The sequence below is a fragment of the Talpa europaea genome (genome assembly GCF_964194135.1).
Source record: "Talpa europaea genome assembly, chromosome: 12".
Lineage (NCBI taxonomy): Eukaryota > Metazoa > Chordata > Mammalia > Eulipotyphla > Talpidae > Talpa > Talpa europaea.
Window position 1 is genome coordinate 81,544,014 of NC_140079.1, and position 18,990 is coordinate 81,563,003.

Sequence of the window (18,990 nt, forward strand, 5' to 3'; positions counted from 1 at the left end):
GGACATTAATAGAGTTGGATCCATATCTGTTGCTATATTTAGCAACAATGTATCCACAGAATCACGTGTACTTTGGATAAAGAAACAATTCTTCACAAGCCTTTCACTTTTCACTGTTTAAATGTTCCCTTAATCATCTTTCCATCAAAGCACAAGGAACCCATGGCTGTATTCCACGGCGGTTCTGGCTCAGCACTATGGTCAGCTTCCACCTGTGGCACAGGAGCTCCCTGGCAGACAGGAAGTGCTCTTTAAAGGCCCACCAGCAGGTCCAGGGGCAGCTCTATTCCACGGGACTTGGGGAGCTGGGGAGACCAGAGGTTTAAAACAGATCCAAACTCAGCAGGAAAGCCACAAATAAGCCTGTGTTCACTTTCAAAAGACTGAGACTTGAGACCAAGACACTGGGATTTATTTTTTTTGGGGGGGTCCTCAGATCCTGTCATGTACAAGGTGCTTAACAGATGCTTATATGGGCAAGAGCATTTATAGCAGCATCATTTCTAATAGCAGAAAATAAAAATAATAAAAGCAGGGAGATGGATGAATAAAATATGGGTGCCCTCCTTGGGTTCAAGGTTTTATAATCATGTTCTTAAAAAACATGTGGATAAATGAAATGGTAACAAGTTATAAAAAACAAACAAACAAAATGGTAAAAGTTACAAAACAATGTAAATACGATCTCAATTGAAAAACAAAATATAAGGAAAAAAGATGCTTGGAAAAAAGATTGGAAGAAAATGTACCAAACATTAATTGTAGTTTTCTGCTTGTGGCTAGATTTTGGATAATTAATGTTCCAAATGTTCTCTAATGAACATGAATTATTTTTATAGTCACAATGCATGAAGTTACTTTTGAAAGTTGAAGGAGCAGTAACAGATGTCAGTGTAGTGAAGCCCCAAAGCTGTCAGGCCTTTCAGAGACAGGACTCCGTGCCTTCAGGAACAAGTAGGACATTTCAGTGCTCCAAGAGGTTCGCAGCACTGAACTCCTACTCCAGGTGAGCTCTGTACAGCCCACATATACAGTGGTCTCCATGAGTTTGTGAGAAGGAAGTTCTCTCTCTCTGACACCCTCCAAAGCCTACCCACTATTCCCTGAATAAAAATCAATCTCTTTCCAGGGTCCGCAAGGTTCTCCGGAATCAGGCCCATGCCCACTCTTCTACTTCCACTCAGGGCCATGCTCCCCTGGCTTCCATACCCGCCCACCCCATAGGAAACCCAGCAAGCTTTGACAGCACAGCCATTTCCACTCCTGGACCTTAGTACCAGGCGTCCCTCTGCTCTTAGATTAGAATCAGACTGCCTCCTCCTTATAAGTGTGAACTCCACAGGATGGTTAGTCCTGGCATCCAATCCACAGCAGCCCTCCTCCCTAACCCATCTCTCTCATATGGCATGTTTTATTTTCTGCACAGATTCTATCACTTTCAGATCTTAATGATCTGTTTATTGCCTTGTCCTGCCCCTTTGGGAATGCAACTTATTCACGCTTATACCTCCAGCCAAGAGGACCTTTCCAAAATGGCTTGGTAAAGAGGCACGTTTCCCTTCGCTCTAGGGAGTAAACCTGGGCAGCACATCCTCCAGGAAGTCCTCTCCCATCAGTGATGGCAAGGCCTGCTCCCAGAGCCCAGGGCTTCCACCCACAGCCCGGGGATGGTTCCAACAATTCCCTCGGTTGTCACAGGACAGAACTCGAGGACACCCCTAGCCCTTAAGGCATAGGGTGGTGGGCACTTACGCAGGGAGCTCCGTCACCTGGCGGCCGTGTCGCAGGCTCGGCACCCGCCCAGCCCCTCAGGCGCCGGGCGACGAGGACGCGGAGTCCGGGAAGGCTTCCTGGAAAGGGGGTCCGTGCAAGGGCAAGCAGGATCCCGAGGCTGCTGGAGGCCGGGCGAGGGACGCAGAGGCCCCGCCAGCAGCACGCGGGTGGGGACGGGAGGTCCGCTCTTATGCGGTAACAATAATGGCAGCTGTCACCGGCGGCCGCGGGCCGTGCGCCTCCTTCCTCCGGCCCGCGGCGGGCCCCGCAGGCGGCGGGCAACGGGCAGGGGAAAGGAGGCCCGGCCCCTCCCCGCGACCCCCCGCTCCACTTACCGTCTCCGAGGCCCGCTCCGCGGTGTCCAGCGACATGGCGGAGGCGGTCCCCGACCGCACCTCGGAGTTACAGGCGCGCTGGTCCGGCTTTGAGGCTCCACTTGCTCCCCGCAGCCAGCAGCCTCTCGGCCCTCCCGCGCGCCGGGCCGCGACCCTGCTGCCATAGCAACCGCGCGGCGGCGCGCCGAGTCCCGGATGTGGCCGGCGCCCGGCAAACCCGGCGGCTGCGCGCGTGCGCAGAGACACCGCCGGGCCTGCAGGCAGGGCGCCGGGAGTCGTGAGCCCAGCGCCGGGCGGGGCCGGAGCCCGCTGGTTTCTCAGTGCACTGCGTTTTACAGTGTAGGGAGCTCGGCTTTTTTTTTTTTTTTTTTTTCACTCGTGGATGGTACACAACAGGCTTGTGCGCTAGTCACCGAGCAGGAAATTGATAACCTTGAAAGGACCAAGGGCTTCTGCGCTGTCACAAGCTCCTGACATTCAGAAAACTGTCTTCCTTGACCTCATCTCCTTCGCTGGGGTTCTCATGTAGCCACAGGGCAAGAAACAAATGAGAGGCTGTGCTGTGCTTAGCATGTATTGTTATAGGACAGGGAGAGGGGCAGCCCAAACCCCGCAAACCTGCCTATTGTAAATGGGTTCTGCCATCCGCCGCATCAACACAAAACATAGGAGACTTTAATGGGAAGGAACTTTAATAAAACTAGGAAACAATACAGGTAAGGCAAAGAGTCTAGTTTCTAAATCAAGCACCCAAAGTTACCCATCCCCTCGTGGGTAAAAGTCCATCCATATGGGATCGGCCCAGAGCAAAGCCCCAAAGCCTGCTACAAGTCTAAAGCATCTTCCAGTGGGGACCCACAGCAAAGGGTCACAAACAACCGGACAAGCCCGGAAGGAAAAGAGCAAAATCAACATCAAGATAAAAGCTGCCATGGTCACTTCTCCATGGGTCTCACCCACATCTGTGTCACCCAGTCCACGACCAAAAGACAAGCGCAGCTTCTTCACGTGTCTCTAGGCTCCATGCGCCTCCTCCAGGTCTCCTGGCTCCATCCTGCTTCCTTCCTCAGTCTCTTCTTCAGCTTCTCCTCTTCCTGCTCAGCTCCACCCTTCCTTGGGTGGGGCAGGGAACCTCCCCCTTTCCTGGGGACCACCCTGTTACAGTATCATGACAATCTTGGGTGGCACTTCAAAAAATAGAAGCTTTCAATTTAAATTACAGCCAAGTGTTGCTAAAGACGAGAAAACATTCTGGAAAATGCCCTATTAGTTCATTTCCTCCTTGTACAAAAGTCACAGAGGGTGCTTATACAAATCTAGATGGTACAGCCTATTACACACCTAGGCTGTTAAGGTATAACTTGTTGGGACCACCTGATAGGAACGTTAAGTTATGCATGACTGTATTCTTGGGAAGTATGATTTGCTCTTTCTCTTCATATAGGCCAGCATCTCGCCTTGTTTTATTTTTCAGCTCTCTGACATTTATTATCTACAAGAATATTCCATATCCAGAATGTAAGCCTTTTGGGACCAGGCTCTGCCATGTTCACGGCTGTATCTCAATGCCTTGGAGAGGGTCTGACACATGCCAGATACTCAGTCAATGAATATGCTGGAGTTGAGTAGCTTCTCCGTTTCTTCAGGATCATATGAAGCAGAGAAAAGGATTGCCGTGAGGATCAAATGAGTCGGTATCTGTAAATTTGCTTGAAATAGTGGCCCTGTTCCAAAGCAGATGCAATGTGAGTGTTATTGCTTTCTGGTGAGGAACAAATGGATGCTCCCACTAGGATAGCCTAGTGTAGTAGAAGGAATGCTGGGGCAAGTGATGAGTGTTCTAGTTCTGGCCCCACCACCTTCCACAGATCCACAAACCTCTTTTCCTCGATTTTCTCATGTGTACAACAAAGTGAGTGACCCGTATCATGGTTAGAGGTTGTCCCTCCACAAGCAAGGAAGACTAAGCCTGGTAGTGCTCAGGAGTCAGAGTCTTGAACAACCTGTTTCCTTGATACAGAAAGAAGACAGTTTCAGGGCCTTTGTTAGCATCAAAGGAAATAACAGAAATCAAATTTACCTCAGTGCCTGGCACTTGGTAACTCCTCAAGAAACAGAACCTATCAAATAACACTTTGCTGCTACTTTGATTACTTGAATGGTGTTTGAAATAGTGAAATAGTATTTGTTCGAAAATGATCTACTTTACTCACTGGAGTTCCTTCTCTGCCTTGCTTCCTGAGTGCTGTCGGGTAGAGGATTTACCATATGTTCTGGTTCCTAATTTAGACTTCTCTGATGCAAGGGAATTCAGTGGGTTATAAAGATAACTTGACATATAGTGAGATGGGCATTTTACGGTATGCGATACCTAGAAACTTCTTTACGCTGCTCATCTAGGGTTACTTGAAACTGTTGTAGAGCAACCCCGATACAAAACGGGGTGCCTGACTGTGGGTCCTCACCCGCGCGCTTAAAAGGACTTATCAATGCTCTACTGCAGGCACACGTGAAAGGTTAATAAAAGGTTTATTTACAAGGGAAGGGGAAATGAGGAAATGTACAGCTCTGGGAGAAAAGCGGGAGACAAAGTTTTAAATGAGTCCTACCCGATCCGCCGGTCAGGAATCCCAAAATGGCGCTCTGAGAGCTGGCCGCCAGCCAGGAGCGGTGAAGCCGGGAGGCGAGCGATCGCGAGCCAGAGAGAGAGCAAGGCCCACGTGTTTGGTTTTTATATCCAACCTGGCTGCCCAACTCCACCCTCAGGTCCCAGCCACCCTCCCCTTGGTGGTGATGGGATTTGTCTTTCCCAATGTCCTGATGGCTTTAGTCTGGAGTGGGGGTGGAGTCCACAAAGCCTGTATGAGATTATCTCAGGACATCCTTTCCCCCTAACAAAACGACCACTTAGTTATTGGGGATTTCAATGATAGAGGTTGAGGATCAGAGAAGTGATTGTCCAAAGTGGTTCCCCCATAAAAAGCACTATTTTTTAAGTTTCCGGTTCAATTTAATACCCAGGGGAAATCCACTACTTCCTCGTGTATCCCCTAAAATCTTGAAAAAACCCGTAATCTCAGGCTCATTCAACGGAGCGCCCTAGAGAGTCAGGCATGTGCCAGACCCTCTCCAAGGCATTGAGACAGAGCCGAGAACACGGCAGAGCCCGGCCCCAGAAGGCTTACATTCTGGATATGGAATATTCTCATAGATAATAAATGTCAGAGAGCTGGAAAATAAAGCAAGGTGCGATGCTGGTGGAAGCCTTTGGAACAGGGCCACTATTTCAATCAAATTTACAGATACTGACTCATTTGAGCCTCACATACTCAATGACTCCTTTTGCTGGCACGTGCAGCCCTCCCAGCTCCCCCCTCCCTTGGCCGGGGAAACCACGCCCCTTCCGGAATAGTCCCCGCCCCTTCCGCAGGGAGCCCCGCCCCCAGGCGCCATGCTCCCGGACGCCTGGGCAGGTACCACTGAGGTAATGGGGTGGTGGCCTGGGGCGACCGGGTTAGCCGCTGCCTGTCCCCACCCTCTCTCAGTTTGAGCTCATCCTTAATGTCTGCGGACTCTAAGTTCTCCGTGACCTCCAGGGGAGCGTTCACCGTACCCCGCACCCACCGTCTCGTCCTCGGTTCCCTGCAGACCCAGAAGGTGGCGCGGTCCGGGGCGGGACCTGAGGCGGCAGGAGCTGGGCCTCCACAGCCCACGGAACCCTGCCAGTGTGGCGCGCGCCGTGGGAGGGAGTCGCGGTCATAGGTCCTGACGAGTCGGGGCGTGGGGTGAGGGGCCGGCGGCCAGGGGAGCAGCCGGGGAGCGGCGTGAAACCCTTCTGGACGTTCTGGTGACCCGGGCGCACAGAGCCACCTGACTCGGAACCGCAGGGAGCGCTCCTTCCACGGGGCCCTAAGCTCGCCGGGGTTGGACTGACGGTCAGTCGGCTGGGACAGTCAACTCCAGCCCAAGGGGCCGACCTCCCCATGATAGAGTCACTGACTGCCCTTATTACCCTTAACGCCTGCGAGGCCACCCTGACTGCAGGGCACCGCATCCCCTGCTGGACCCTGCACGCAGATGCACACCCACGCCGAGGAGGGACTGGCACTGGACAGAGAACCTGGACCTCTGGGCACACTGCTGACACGCACACACGCACACACCGATCCCGGGAGGGGCAGACACTTCTGTGTGACTGAGGCTTTCCTACCCCTGTATTTGTGGCTGACTCCAGGATGCACGCACCCCCTCTTCCCCCCCTACACACACACATTGTGGCCCACCTGGTAGCCTAGGTGAGCTTCATAGTGTTCCTCTCCAGCAATGTCCAAAGTTAGCATTCTTTGAGCTCCTAAGGCCTCTGGTTTACACCAAACTCTTCCAGCCCTATGGCCTGGACTCACAGCTCCAACCAGGTTGAGGCTTTGTGTCCATTTGGGCGGCTGGAAGCTTCCCTCTAAGGATCAGGTTCTTCACCCTTGGCCTGAGATGAAAGTTCTGGTGCTTGAGTGGGCCTGGGGCCACCCTGTTACTAGGACCCGCATTGTGGTCTGGCCTTGACATTTTATTTGCAGGGTCCCCTGGCGTCACCATGGATCCAGAGTGCTCCAGGTTACTCCCACCCCTCTGTGCCCTTCTGGCCGACCCCAGGCAGCCAGTGGCAGATGACACCTGTTTGGAAAAGCTGCTGGATTGGTTTAAAACGGTAACTGAAGCAGGTAAGCACGAGGGTGCTGTTGTTGACTTTCCCCAGAAACCAAGGGTAATATGCAGAGTATGGGACAAGGTGCAGGAGGCTTCCTTTCACGACCCAAAGACTCCCTTGACTAATTGGGACACATCAAGCTCAAACCTGGGGAGTGACCAGGAGAACTCAAGCTGGAAGTCCTTAGCTGATTCAGCTGTGATTCAGACCTCCTGTCCAGTTCATGCTGGGTGGCTGCGGAGGATAAGGACACATATTTTGTTGTTCTCATTGCATTATTTTGTTTGTTTTAAGAAATCAGTTTTTTTTTTCTTTCTGTTTATGACTTGAACAATACAAAGGAGCAAAGAGGAAAATTAAGCCATCATTAACAATTTTACTCCCAGCCTTTTTCTCTAACACATTATTTTCTTATAAAAATCATTTTGCACTGTAAATGCCATTTGGTGTCATGCTTTTACTCACTTACCATTATAGTGGGTGTTTTCCCCATGAAACACATGGATTTTATTGACTTTATGTCATTTACCGTATGAGTGGATCATAATGTATACAGTCACTCCACTATTGTTAGATGCTTGTGTTTGTAAAGTTTGTGATTGTAAATAATGCCATAGTGGCATTCCTTGCACATAAATCTCATCTAACTGTGCTCTTGACTGATAATTACTTTAGGGTAGAGTCCATGTCATTAATTTCTGCTACTTGTTATTTTCCTTGGTTTATCTTGTTTGTGTTAGTCTTCAAGATGAATAATAGGTTTTTCTTGTTTCCTAATATTTGCATTCAAGGCTACAATTTTTCTGAAAGTGTAACTTCAGCTGTATCCTGCAAGTTTCATTATGTACTGCTTTCATTATAATTTAGTTCCAGAGGGCCTCCCCGGTGGCGCAGTGGTTGAGCGCTGGCTTGTGAAGCTGCCTGCAGCCTCTGCAGCGCCGGTTTGATCCCTGGCTGCTCCCTGGCCACCAGAGGAGGGTTCCACATGGCGCGCGGACCTCTCCTGCCGCCAGTTGCTCCCCTCAGCAGTGTACTTTGGTCCTTCTGCCTGTTCTGCTCCCCGCTCTGGCTCTGGTGAATTCTCTCACCCTCCCGCTCTTCTGACTGTACCCAGTGCTTGTATAAATAAATAAATAAATCTTAAAAAAATAATAATAATTTGGTTCCAGATACTGTAGCTTTTCAGTGTTATTTTTCTTCACTAATAAATTATTTCAAAGAGCATCCTTTAGATTAAAAAATTTTTTTCATTCTTTTTATTATTGGTTTCTAATTTATTTCATGGAGTTAAGAAATACCTATATTTTGATACTTTTGAAAAAATATTCATCCAGATTTAGTAGATGAGACTTTTTTTAAAAAAGATTTTTATTTATTTATTTTTAAATATTTTTGTATAGAAGAACTGGGGTTTAGGTCAGAGGTATGTTGGGGGAGTGTATGTGTGTGTGAGGATTCACCAGAGACATTGGGGAGCAGAACCGGAAGATCTACTGAAATACCCTGCTAAGGGGAACAGCAGGCGAAACAGGAGAGGTCCCTGGCTGAACTCAGGCCACAGTGGTGGGCCTTCGTGGTGGTAGGACTGAGACTTAATCTCTAGGCCACCAGGGAGGTCCCTGTTGAGGCCTTTGTTGTGGAATAGTACACAGGCAAATTTTGCATATGCTCTGTAGATTTCCCTGTATGGTGCTATGTTGGGTGTTTGTAAGATCCTGATGTAGGGTCCTCAACCTACAATTTGTAGTAAAATTTTTTCAATTCTTTCTAAACAGTTTATTTGAGATATAATTTATGTACTACGCAATTGATCAATTTAACATGTACAATTCAGTGACATTTTAAATTGACTGGGTTGTACAGCCATGACCACAATCTAATTTGCAACAGTTTCATCCCTCTTCCCCCAAGGAAACCTGGTACCCACTAGCAGTCACTGCCTACTTACTTTACTACTTATACCTTAGTTCATGTTATTTAATCCTGCTTTTCTTGCCTATTTGTTTGCTTAATTGTTTCTGAGAGCTGTGTAAAAATCCCATACTTTTTTTTTGAAATTCTGCCCTTTTTGTTCTGTTTACTTTCAGGTGGGTTAGGTATGTGCATTATATCTTCCTGGGCTTTGTCTCCTTGGACAGTGGTTTTCTTTTAAAAGCACCATAATGAGCTTTGCTTTAAAGTTGGCTCTGTTACTCTTGCTGTCCCACCATTTAAAATTAGAGTTTGCTCACCCTGCCTTTTTTTTATTTCTTTTTTCCTCAGCTTTCTGTGTTGTCACTTTTCATTTCTTCTTGTAAACAGTAGATTGGAAGTCTTTGGGTCTTATTTTCATCTGAGAGCTCTTTTGTATTTTTCATTTGTTGAGATTACTTTTCTGTTTGAAACTATTTTCACTATATATATTTTTAACATTTTCCATGCCTTGTCTTTGTCTTTGTTACTTTCCACCCCTCCATTTGATTGCTAGAGCTTTTGTTTTGTTCATTTTTCTTCTGGTTTTTGAAGTCATGCATTCCATTTATGTTCATTAGTGGTTAACCAAACTGGATTTTAAACATCAAAAGTTAGAATTGTCTATCCTCTGTTCATCTCTAAATAAAGTCCTTAGAGCACATTACCTCCACATACTTTTAACATAGTATAATTGTCTGTGTAATGTTAATCTTATTTAGTAGACAGGAGAAGCCTGCTATTGCTATGCCATGTGGGTTGCCCCCTGGCTGGCCTGGGATCGAACTTGTGATGCAGTGGCTGGTGACAGCCCGACAGTGCCGTCTTTAACCCCTGTGCCACCAGGGAGGTCCCCAGAAGTTTTTTAATTGGTAAAGTCAGTCCTGTTTTAAATTTAAATTTATTGGTCTCTTTGCTTCTTCTCTCTTCTTTACTCATTTTCTTTCTTATTGATAGTTTTAGTAGTTCTTTTAGCAAGGGCTTGTCCCAGCTTTGCCTCAAAATGTCTTTCTTCCTTGTGAGTGCGCTTTTGAACAACAGTGTAGTTAGGTATAGAAATTTTGGATGCCAGGTCTGGAAACGAATACCCATCCATTATATTTCTTTGCATCCAGTTCTCTCAGTTTAAGATAAAAAGATCCATTTGAGAAGTAAAAGTAGAAGTTTGCGTTTCTTTTTCATAATCAACTAGACAGTATATATTTTTCAGATTTGCTGGCCATTCATATTTCCTGTCTATGTCCTTTCCCCATTGTTGAGGTTGCTTTCTGGTTTGTCCCCCCTAATTGAATTGAAGTTATGAACCCTTTGCTGCAAACAGTTCCTCCCAGTGAGACTGCTAAATCTCACTGCTTGAGAGCAGAGTGACCTGGGAGTTGCTGGAAGAACCATCCCTTAGGGGGACACGTAGTGCTCTGCCCAAGTGACATGCTTCCCCACTGGGCCATCTCCAGGGTCCAGTCTTTTGTTATTACAGGAGAATCCTTGCCTGGTAGAGCTGCTATTCCATATGCTGAAACCCCTTGACCTTCACTCCAGAGTCCTCTCCTTCTCACTCCGCCTCACAGGAGTATTTGCAGCCCAGGAAGACTGCTTCCAGTATCTTCAGGTGAGCCTGGTCCCTGCCCCCTGAGCGACCCACCAAGAGGTGCACTGCTGCTTCTCCTGTAGTGCATATGTGGTGGTGGCCGTCATAGCCCCTGAGACTTTGAAACGTGGCTTGTACTGCAAGATTTTATGCCTGAGTATAACCCCCCTTTGAAAATTCACCAGGAATGATGTTGGGGCAAAGGGATGAGCTTATTGGATTAAGACAGGACTAGGTTTACTCTTTGTCACTCAACTGCTGGATGATCTTGCCCAAGGTCACAAACCCCCTAAGCCTTGATTTCTCCTTATGACAGAGATAAGAATCATACCTGTCTTGTTTGGACTTGGCAGTTATGAAGATTAACAAGACCCAGGACATGCAGACAGTCTACTCAAGGCTGAGCCTTTGTACCCTCCCATTGTGAACTAGCTATGACTTTGGTGGGGTTTAGGGGAGGCCCTTTAGGTCATAGCAGATTCCACAGAGGGCCTCCCCTGTGAGCTAAAGGCAGCAACCACCTCTTAGAGCCTCTGGGTCACTGTAGAGTTAGACTCTTCATCCTTGAGTAATTGAAAGTATGTCTTTGTGATCCCATGGTCCTTTATTCTGGAGTCCAAGGTGAGTAGAGGGTTTCATCCCTTGAAGGTGGGGCTGTAGCTGAACAGGATACCCAATGGCTTGGACTAGGCAAGGCTCTGACCTCCATTGTTAGAGTCAAGACAAGTAAAACTCAGAGTGAATAACTACACCCATGAGGGTCTGTTAATAATAGGCAGCACCAGGTTCTCTACTGAAATCTAGTGGCCAACACAAATCTTATGTGTGTGGTAAGAAATATGAGAAATGTATAATGGTACTGTGAAATTCATAAACTGTCGGGGACTGAGGAGCAGTCATCTCCATGTTGTGGGCTTGGAGCTGGGTTGTAGAGTTTGGACAGGTGAGGACAGATAGGATAGGACCTCCCCTGAAGGAGGGTACGTACCCTGGAAGACCCCACATGCTAAGCCTTGGAGTTGAGCAGGCTATAGAGAGGTTGGGGTCTTTGAACTGCTGTCATTGGCAGAGGTAGGCCTTGGAGGTAAAGTGATAGTAATGTTGGGAGAATTCCTGAAGTGAACTGTAACAGGGTTATGAACCTTCATTTAAAACCCAACTCTTCCCCTGGAGTACTGCCACTGGGAGGCAGAATGAGCAGCCATGACTGCCACTGACCTGCAGTGGTCTACCTGCCACCTCCCAAGCACACCTGCCCACGGGCACGTTGTAGCAGCAGCTTGTGAGAAAGTTCCCCAGAGAAGTGCCTCTGCCAGCCCTGAGTAACAGGAAAGTCATCTGTGCTGCTTGTCTCTGGGAACATGCCCAGGTAATCACTTCCTTCTCTGCTTCCCAGCAGGGGGAGTTGCTGCCTGGCCTCTTTGGAGAGGCAGGCCCCCTGGGCCAAGCAGCCTGGACTGCCCCTGGTGTGCGCAGTGGCTGGATCCAGGGCCTGCGCTCCCTGGCCCAGCACCCCAGTGCCCTACACTTCCTGGCCAACTGTGGTGAGTGTCTTTCTGCTTTCAGCCTCTGGCCTTGTCGTGCTCACTGCTGTGTGACCCCAGGGAAATCACTATACCTTGCTGGGCCTCCTCTCATCTGTGGAAGTGAGTGATAATCATAAGGCTGTTGTGAGGAATACATGCATCACACCAGGAAGGGCAAACGCCTCTTGAGGGTCACACCTGTGACTTGTATGGCAGCCAAGTCAGGCCACTGGGAGGCTTTGAAACTAATCAGAAAGACTCCAAACCTCCATGGTTTCAAGCAGGAGGAGATGGTGCCAGGGGCCTTGGAAAGCCTTTTTTCTTTTCTTTTTTTTTTAAAGATTGATTTATTTATACAAGCACCAGGTACAGTCAGAAGTGCGGGAGGGTGAGAGAATTCACCAGAGCCAGAGCGGGGAGCAGAACAGGCAGAAGGACCAAAGTACACTGCTGAGGGGAGCAGCGGGTGGCAGGAGAGGTCCGCATGCCATGTGGGACCCTCACCCAGCGGCCGGGAATCAAACCTGTGCCGCAGAGGCCACAGGCAGCCTCGCAACCCAGTGCTCAACTGCTGTGCCACGGGGAGGCCCAGAAAGCCTTTTTTCTGACTCCTCAACTCTGAGCCTGGGGGAGGGCGGGAATGGGGCTTCCTGAATGTGCTATTTTTAAGTCTTTTCCTGAGTCTGGTGACAAGTCCCTCAGTGATGTAGTCTCTGGTGGCTACATCAGACTGTTCCTCTGACCCCTGTCTTCTCCACCCCTCATCCCCTCCCCAAGGTGCTGTTGATACCATCTTCTCCCTTCAGGGAGACCCCAGCCTGTTTGTGGCCTCGGCAGCCAGCCAGCTCCTGGTGCACATCCTTGCTCTGTCAATGCGCAGCCTACCTGGGGAGCATCCTAGCCCACAGACTGCCGACTGGCCGCCGTGTGCCCAGAAGATCGTGGGTCACATTGAAGAGTCCTTGCGCTCGATGGTTCCTCCAAGGATCACACAGGCCCTGAATGTCCTGACTACCACTTTTGGGCACTGCCACAGTCCATGGGCCGAAGTCCTTTGGGTGCAGCTGAGTCCCCTTGTGACCTGTCTGCTTGAGAAAGACCCTGTCCCGGCCGCACACTCGCTGGTGGACCTTCTCCTCAGCGTGGCCCGGTCAGGTCCCGGGGGCACAACTGGGGGCACATGGGAGTGGGAGTGCAACTGGGAACAGTCCAAACCCAGAGGGGTTCTGAAAGCCCACAGACTTAGGAAAGACCCTCTGTCTTAGCTGGGTACACCAGCCTCAGGCCTTGTAGCCCCACTGGGCACCCTAGGGACTTCGGTGTGGGGTAGAGGGATAATGTTCTCTTTCTGTGTCTCCTGCAGTTCTCCTGTATTGAGTTCATCAGACTGTGGCCTGTGGGAGATACTGGCACAGACACTGAGCCACCTGAACCCTACACATGCAGGGCCTCTGGCTTTGGGGATCCTGAAACTGCAGGACTGGTAAGGATTGGGGTTTATTTTGTGCAAGTGCAGGTAAAATGGTCTCCAGTATGGCCATCATAAGCAGGGAACTTCCCAAGAACCTTCTGAGACCAGAGAACAGTCAGAGGCAGTGCAGACATGTCATCAAGACAGTGCTATAGGCTGTGGCTTCTGTTTTCTCTTTAGTGACATACTTTATTCTACTTAATTCTCTGGCTCCCCAGAGAAAAAGCAACTCTTGGAGATGCTCTACTCAGAGTGGGTTTGGTCAAACCCAGGACCCCTTACTCTGCTGCTCTCTATCCCCCTCCTTAGCAACCGTAGCTTGTGGATTTTGGGCCATCACCCTGTGCGCACACCAGGGTGGGTGTTAGGGGCCATTCGCTATGGGTGGGGGAGGGGCTGGTGAACAGGGGCACTGTGGACAGCTTCCTGGAAGGGAGGGAGGAAGAATGAGGAAAGCCTTCCAGGGTTCTAGGTGGTCATGTTGGCCAAGATTAAGGGTGAAAGTTGCCCCAGGACCCACTTTGCAGAGGGACTAGGAATGCAATGTAGGCCCTCTCTGGGCTCCAGGTTCTCCCAATGTTCAGAGAGAGGGAGCAGTCCAAAGGGAAAATGATGGGTGAGTGGCTAGCCTGGGGGAAGGACAGCTCTGTGCTGGCATCGTCTCCTACCCAATCCCAGCCCATGCACTTGGGACAGGTGCTTCCAGAACGTTGAAAAGGATAGCTCAACTGAACCAGAGATGAATCACTAGAATGCCCCTGGAAGGAGGGGACCTCAGTCCCTATGGCCACTGCCCATTGGGTTGGGTATGGCTAGGCCTTCATTCTTTGGGGCTTGGGGAGATGCTTTCTAGCAGCTCCCAAGGAGTCTACACCAGTAGTCCACATATTGCAGGGAAGTTGTTTGTCCAGAGGGTGTCCAGATCCCCAGTACCAGGCCCTTTGCTCCAGACTTGCTAGGGCCATTAGTGGGGCAACCAGCATGCCTCAATACTGGGGTGTGCTCACTGTGTCCTCTGTCTCCAGCCAACAGGCACTGAGGGCCCAGGCCTTTGGTGTTCTCCTCCAGCCCCTCGTCTGTATCCTGAAAGCCACAACTCAGGCTCCTGGGCTCCCAGGTATACTATTTTGGAAGTCTGGGCAGGTGTGGGAGGGCGGAACCCTGGGTCTGGACATGTCCCTGGCTTGGGATAAGCTGATGGATAGCAGAGTAACAGGCTTGTCCCCAAATAAGAGTGAAGGTGACCAGGGCATTATCCCAGGTGTGACTTCGCCCTTTATGTCTCTACCCCAGAGTTAATGGGGCTGTGCCATCACTGGTGGGCATCATCTGGACTGGCCCCAGAACAACGGCTTTTCACCCCCATCGCAGACTCTGGTAGTTGGTGCTTCCTGACCCAGGACAGACACGTGATCTGGCACTGGTGCTAGAAAGCCCTACAGATAGGTTTAGAGCCTGTCTCTGGCCAGTCTGATGTCACCCTGCTCCAGCCACCCATTCTGAGCCTCAGAGTCCTCCCGTCAGAATCCTGGTCTCTGTCATGGGGTGCTGGCATGGGGGTGGGAAGACCTATTGTAGCCATATAGAAAATGCCCGCTCACTGGGAGTTGTTTCTGGTTTGGCCTCTAGCTTTGCTGGATGGGACTGAGGGTGACTCAGTGACAATGGATGTGCTTCTGTCCTCCAAGTCAGCCTATGTGGGTCTCCTGTGCCGGACTCTGGCCCACCTGGAGTTGCTGCAGCCACTGGTAGGTGTGGCCCTGGCTGCTCATGTTAGCTCAGACCATGGGTAAAGTGGCTCCAGGACCAACTCCTTAGTGGGGCTAGGTATTGACTCAAGCCTAGCTCTGGGGGCTCCTGATGTTTAGATAGAGGGAGTGATTGAAAGGGAGAGTGAAGCATGGGGCAGCAGCCTGGAAGGAGACCTTTGAGCCTGCACTGAACAACCCTTCTTCCCCAGCCTCAGTGTCCTTCGCCGTGGCCCCAGGCGCCTCTCCTTGGAGCGGTGGTGACAGTATTGAGGTTCTGCAATGGCTCAGCAGCCCCCACCTCTGATGTGGGGGGCCGCCTCTGTGCCATCCTGGTGGGCTGTGTCCGGGTCCAGCGAGCAGCCCTGGACTTCCTGGGGACTCTGTCTCAGGGAACAGGTGAGCGAGAACATTTCTCTTGCACAACTTGGGTGTCATGCCTGTGCCTTCTGCTAGAGCCACGCGGGACTGATGACTTGCATTCATCCCTGGGGCGGTGGGACTCCGAGTCAGCGCCATCTGTCCTCTGCTCTCTTTGGATTAACATGCTTCCTCCTGTGCTGGGGAGGTCAAGGGTGAGGGACTGGTGTTCCTCATTCATCTGCATCTCTCACAGGCCCACCAGAGTTGGTGACACAGGTGTTTGCCATTCTCCTGGAATATCTCCAGAGCCCTGACTCCAGCCCCACGGTACAGGCATGGGTGCAAGGGGGAAGGGAGAGGAGAAGGGGAGCAGAAATGGGGAACCCTTGCAGGCCCTAGGTGGGGCCTGAGCTGTTTTGTGAAGTGCTTGCTAGGGCCCAGAGTCAGTGAAGATGGAATACTAGGTTGTACTGGGTTGTGGAAGCAGGAAATTATCAACTGGAGCCAGAAGGCTCCTGTGCTTTGGGCCCAAACTCTTAACATCTGCAAAACACCCTGTCCTTGTTCCCCACCATCAGGCTTTGGTGGATGCAGCATTCATGCTCATACTGCCAAGTAGACGGTGGGAAATTTGGGTGACAGGCTTGGTGAAAAAGCTGCCCCAGATAGTTTCTTGTGTCTCAGTATAGAAATCTCATTTCCCTAGTTTGGGTGTCCTCGCGAGGCTACCCCCTCCTCCCTGAGTTTGGGATGCCAGTTTTTCCAACTCCAGATGCTTGTGCCTCATAAGGTCAAAGTCACTGTTCCTTTCCCTGTACCCTGTCCCCATGCTGTGCCCCAGGGCAGGGGCAGGGGACACAGGAGAAGTGACAGGGGCTGATGGGAGCTGATCAGGGCAGGTTGTCCAGCTTGCCCCTCCCTCATGGCCCTCAGCTCTGCTCTGCCTATTTCAGGTTCTGAAAAAGACCTTCCAGGCCACAATGGGGTGGCTCCTGAGCTCACCCATGACCCCCAGCAATTGTGATCTAGACTTTCCTATCCAGCTGTTCCTCAAAGGTAACCCTGGCTGTTCCTGGGGTAAACTTTGGGAGTCACAAGGGTGGAGGCACCTGGAGGCTGGATGGGAGGACCTGGGCCTCACTGAGTAGCCCCTCCTGCCCCAGAACTGCTCCCTGTGCTGCAGAAGCGCCTGTGCAGCCCCTGCTGGGAGGTGAGAGACTCGAGCCTGGAGTTCTTGACCCAGATAACCAGACACTGGGGAGGTAAGTGAGGACATGGGGGGTGGCCTGGCAGTTTGGCCAGGCCTTAGCACACTGGTCACTTCCTGTTGGCTTTGGGAACTGGGAATACTGTGGTAACCCTCAGGGGAACATGAGGGGAGGCTGCGGGCTCAGCCCTTGGTCACAGCTGGTTGTGGCCACTTGATCCCCAGGGCAGGCTGACTTCAGACGCGTGCTTCTTGCCTCAGAAGTGCCCAAACTTGCCAACCAGCTCCTGAGAGACCCTGAAAGCTACGTCCGCGCAAGTGCAGTAACCACCATGGGGCAGCTCTCTAGTTGGGGGCTGTACAACACCCCCACCAGCTCTGAGCACCCATGGGGCCAGGAGGTAGGAGGCAACACAGAACTGTGTGTGACGGATACCTGGGGTGGAGTGGGTCTGCTGTTGTGAATGGTGCAAGGCCAGGGCTCTGCCATGTGCTTCCCCTGTGTTCTTTTGCTCAGCCTCCCAGCACCCCTGTCACCCCCTCACTTGGATGTGGTCAACCCTATTTCACAGATCTGCAAATATAAGGCTAAGCAGTAATGAAGCCAACTTAGCCTGCTCCTTGCCGTACAGGGTTATCTCTGCAGTACTGTGTCTCGGCGTAAGACCCTCCTAGTTCCCTCTCATCCCTGTGCTCTGTCTTCTAGACAGGACTGCTCATGGAGCTTCTGCACATCCTCTCTGCTGACTCAGAGGGCTTCCCTCGCCGGGCTGCCATGCAGGTCTTCACTGAGTGGCTGAGGGATGGCCATGCTGATGTGGTCACTGACTTGGAGCAGTTTGTGACCAGAGTGCTCCAGGTGGCAAGCCAAGACCTGGATTGGGAAGTCCGGGCCCAGGGCCTGGAGCTGGCACTGGTGTTCCTGGTGCAGATCCTGGGCCAGCCTGGTGCTCATTGTCCCTACACTGCAACCCTTCCCAAGGTGGCCCCACCTGGCCCACAGATCCAGGCCCTACAGTCTCTCTGCCGAGTGCGGCTGTTTGAGTTTGCCTTTCGTGCATTGTTTGACTGTGACCGACCCGTGGCCCAGAAGTCCTGTGACCTCCTCCTTTTCCTGAGGGCCAAGACTGCTCCCTGTGATAACCCACAGGAGGTGGGGAGCAACCCTGACACGGCTGCTGTGGAGGCTGCTCTGCAGAGATGGCAGGCAGGTGAGCAGGGCCAGTCCCTGGGGGACCTGGAGCCTAAGGCTGTGCTTGCTGTGCTGAGATCTCTGGACCTGGAGGGCCTTAGGGGGGCACTGGCAGAGAGCAGTGACCACGTGGAGAAGAGTCCTCAGTCACTGCTGCAGGACATGCTGGCCACCGCAGGCATCTTGGGGGAGAATGAGGCTGACTGCTACTGAGGTGACCTGGGGGCTACTTCCCAGCCTACCCCACTGCACCATATCCCTGCCTTAGGCCCCAGTTATCCTGAGAGCTCCAGCCAGCCTGGCTGCATAGGGAATCCTCCAGGAAAATTGGGACTAGGAAAGACCAGAGAGATCAAAGAGTTCCACATTGTGATGTATTTTTAAAGTCATGGTTTATTTTCTACTCAAAATAAATGGTCTTTGACAGTGCCACTGAGTCAGCACTGTGTTTTGGAAGTGCTCACCTGTAGATCCCAGGCCTAGTGGAGCTTAGAGAAGTGTCTGAGGAAGGATTCTTCTGCAGGGCAGGCTTGTGTTTTGTGGACATGAAGGGTGTGGGGTCTCTACTTGGACTCCACTGTGCCCCAGGAATGCCCACATGTCAGAGAGCAAGCAGCAGACTGGAAAGTGTCTGGCCTTGGACTCTGGCCCCTTGCAATTGTGGTCCCAGGTACAACCAAGACCAGGGAGTTCCAACCTCTGAATTTCCAGGATCACCCTGAGCAGTTCAAAGTCTCCCCTCACACTGACCAGGCAGGATGAGGAGGACTTGAGATCAGGCCAGGCCCCAGGAAGCAAAATGTACACCACCCCAGCCCTCCCACTTCCAGGCCCTGTGACCTTGGTACACTGCTTCCTCTTAGAACTTGTTTGCTCATCTGCAAATGGGGATTTTGCCATTTGCTTTCCAGAGGTAATGTTCTAGAGTTCTAAAGAAGAAACCGCAAGAGAATTTAAAAATATTTTTAACTATGTGGACATGGAACAAAATTTGTGTGATAGAGCAGAAGCAGAGCTTAGTAGCAAATTTGGAGCATTGAATTCATATATTAGAAAAAAAGAAACATTTGCACTTTAGAAATCTAGAAAAAGAAGAACAAATTAGATTCTAATCTTCGGCCTTAGGAAGCTA

The 18,990-nt window shown here is 50.8% G+C and overlaps 2 protein-coding genes across 2 annotated transcripts in view; one reads left to right on the forward strand and one right to left on the reverse strand.

Moving 5' to 3' along the window:
• The window catches only part of IQCE (IQ motif containing E), a gene marked incomplete at both ends in the record, with an annotated part of 34,959 nt that extends 32,815 nt beyond the window's left edge, over nucleotides 1-2,144 (reverse strand). Inside the window, one exon of the mRNA XM_084250174.1 lies at nucleotides 2,109-2,144. Coding sequence (XP_084106300.1) covers nucleotides 2,109-2,144 — 36 coding nt within the window. The remainder of the gene's footprint in view (nucleotides 1-2,108) is intronic.
• A 4,447-nt stretch (nucleotides 2,145-6,591) lies between these two features.
• On the forward strand, nucleotides 6,592-18,115 carry BRAT1 (BRCA1 associated ATM activator 1). Its single transcript, XM_084249495.1, has 13 exons — nucleotides 6,592-6,826; nucleotides 10,218-10,372; nucleotides 11,748-11,895; nucleotides 12,655-13,027; nucleotides 13,241-13,360; nucleotides 14,374-14,465; nucleotides 14,978-15,096; nucleotides 15,309-15,495; nucleotides 15,713-15,786; nucleotides 16,413-16,515; nucleotides 16,623-16,721; nucleotides 16,892-17,067; nucleotides 17,373-18,115. The coding sequence occupies exons 1-13, from the start codon at nucleotides 6,700-6,702 to the stop codon at nucleotides 18,069-18,071; spliced, it is 2,472 nt and encodes an 823-aa protein (XP_084105621.1). The 5' UTR covers nucleotides 6,592-6,699; the 3' UTR covers nucleotides 18,072-18,115.
• The last annotated feature ends 875 nt before the right edge of the window (nucleotides 18,116-18,990 follow it).

Bases quoted from the DNA above. Each gene is read 5' to 3' on its own strand.
- BRAT1 (XM_084249495.1), top strand. From the start codon at position 6,700: ATGGATCCAGAGTGCTCCAGGTTACTCCCACCCCTCTGTGCCCTTCTG. The intron at 15,496-15,712 runs GTGAGCGAGAAC...CATCTCTCACAG, and splicing joins GACTCTGTCTCAGGGAACAG to GCCCACCAGAGTTGGTGACA. The intron at 16,516-16,622 runs GTAACCCTGGCT...CTCCTGCCCCAG, and splicing joins TATCCAGCTGTTCCTCAAAG to AACTGCTCCCTGTGCTGCAG.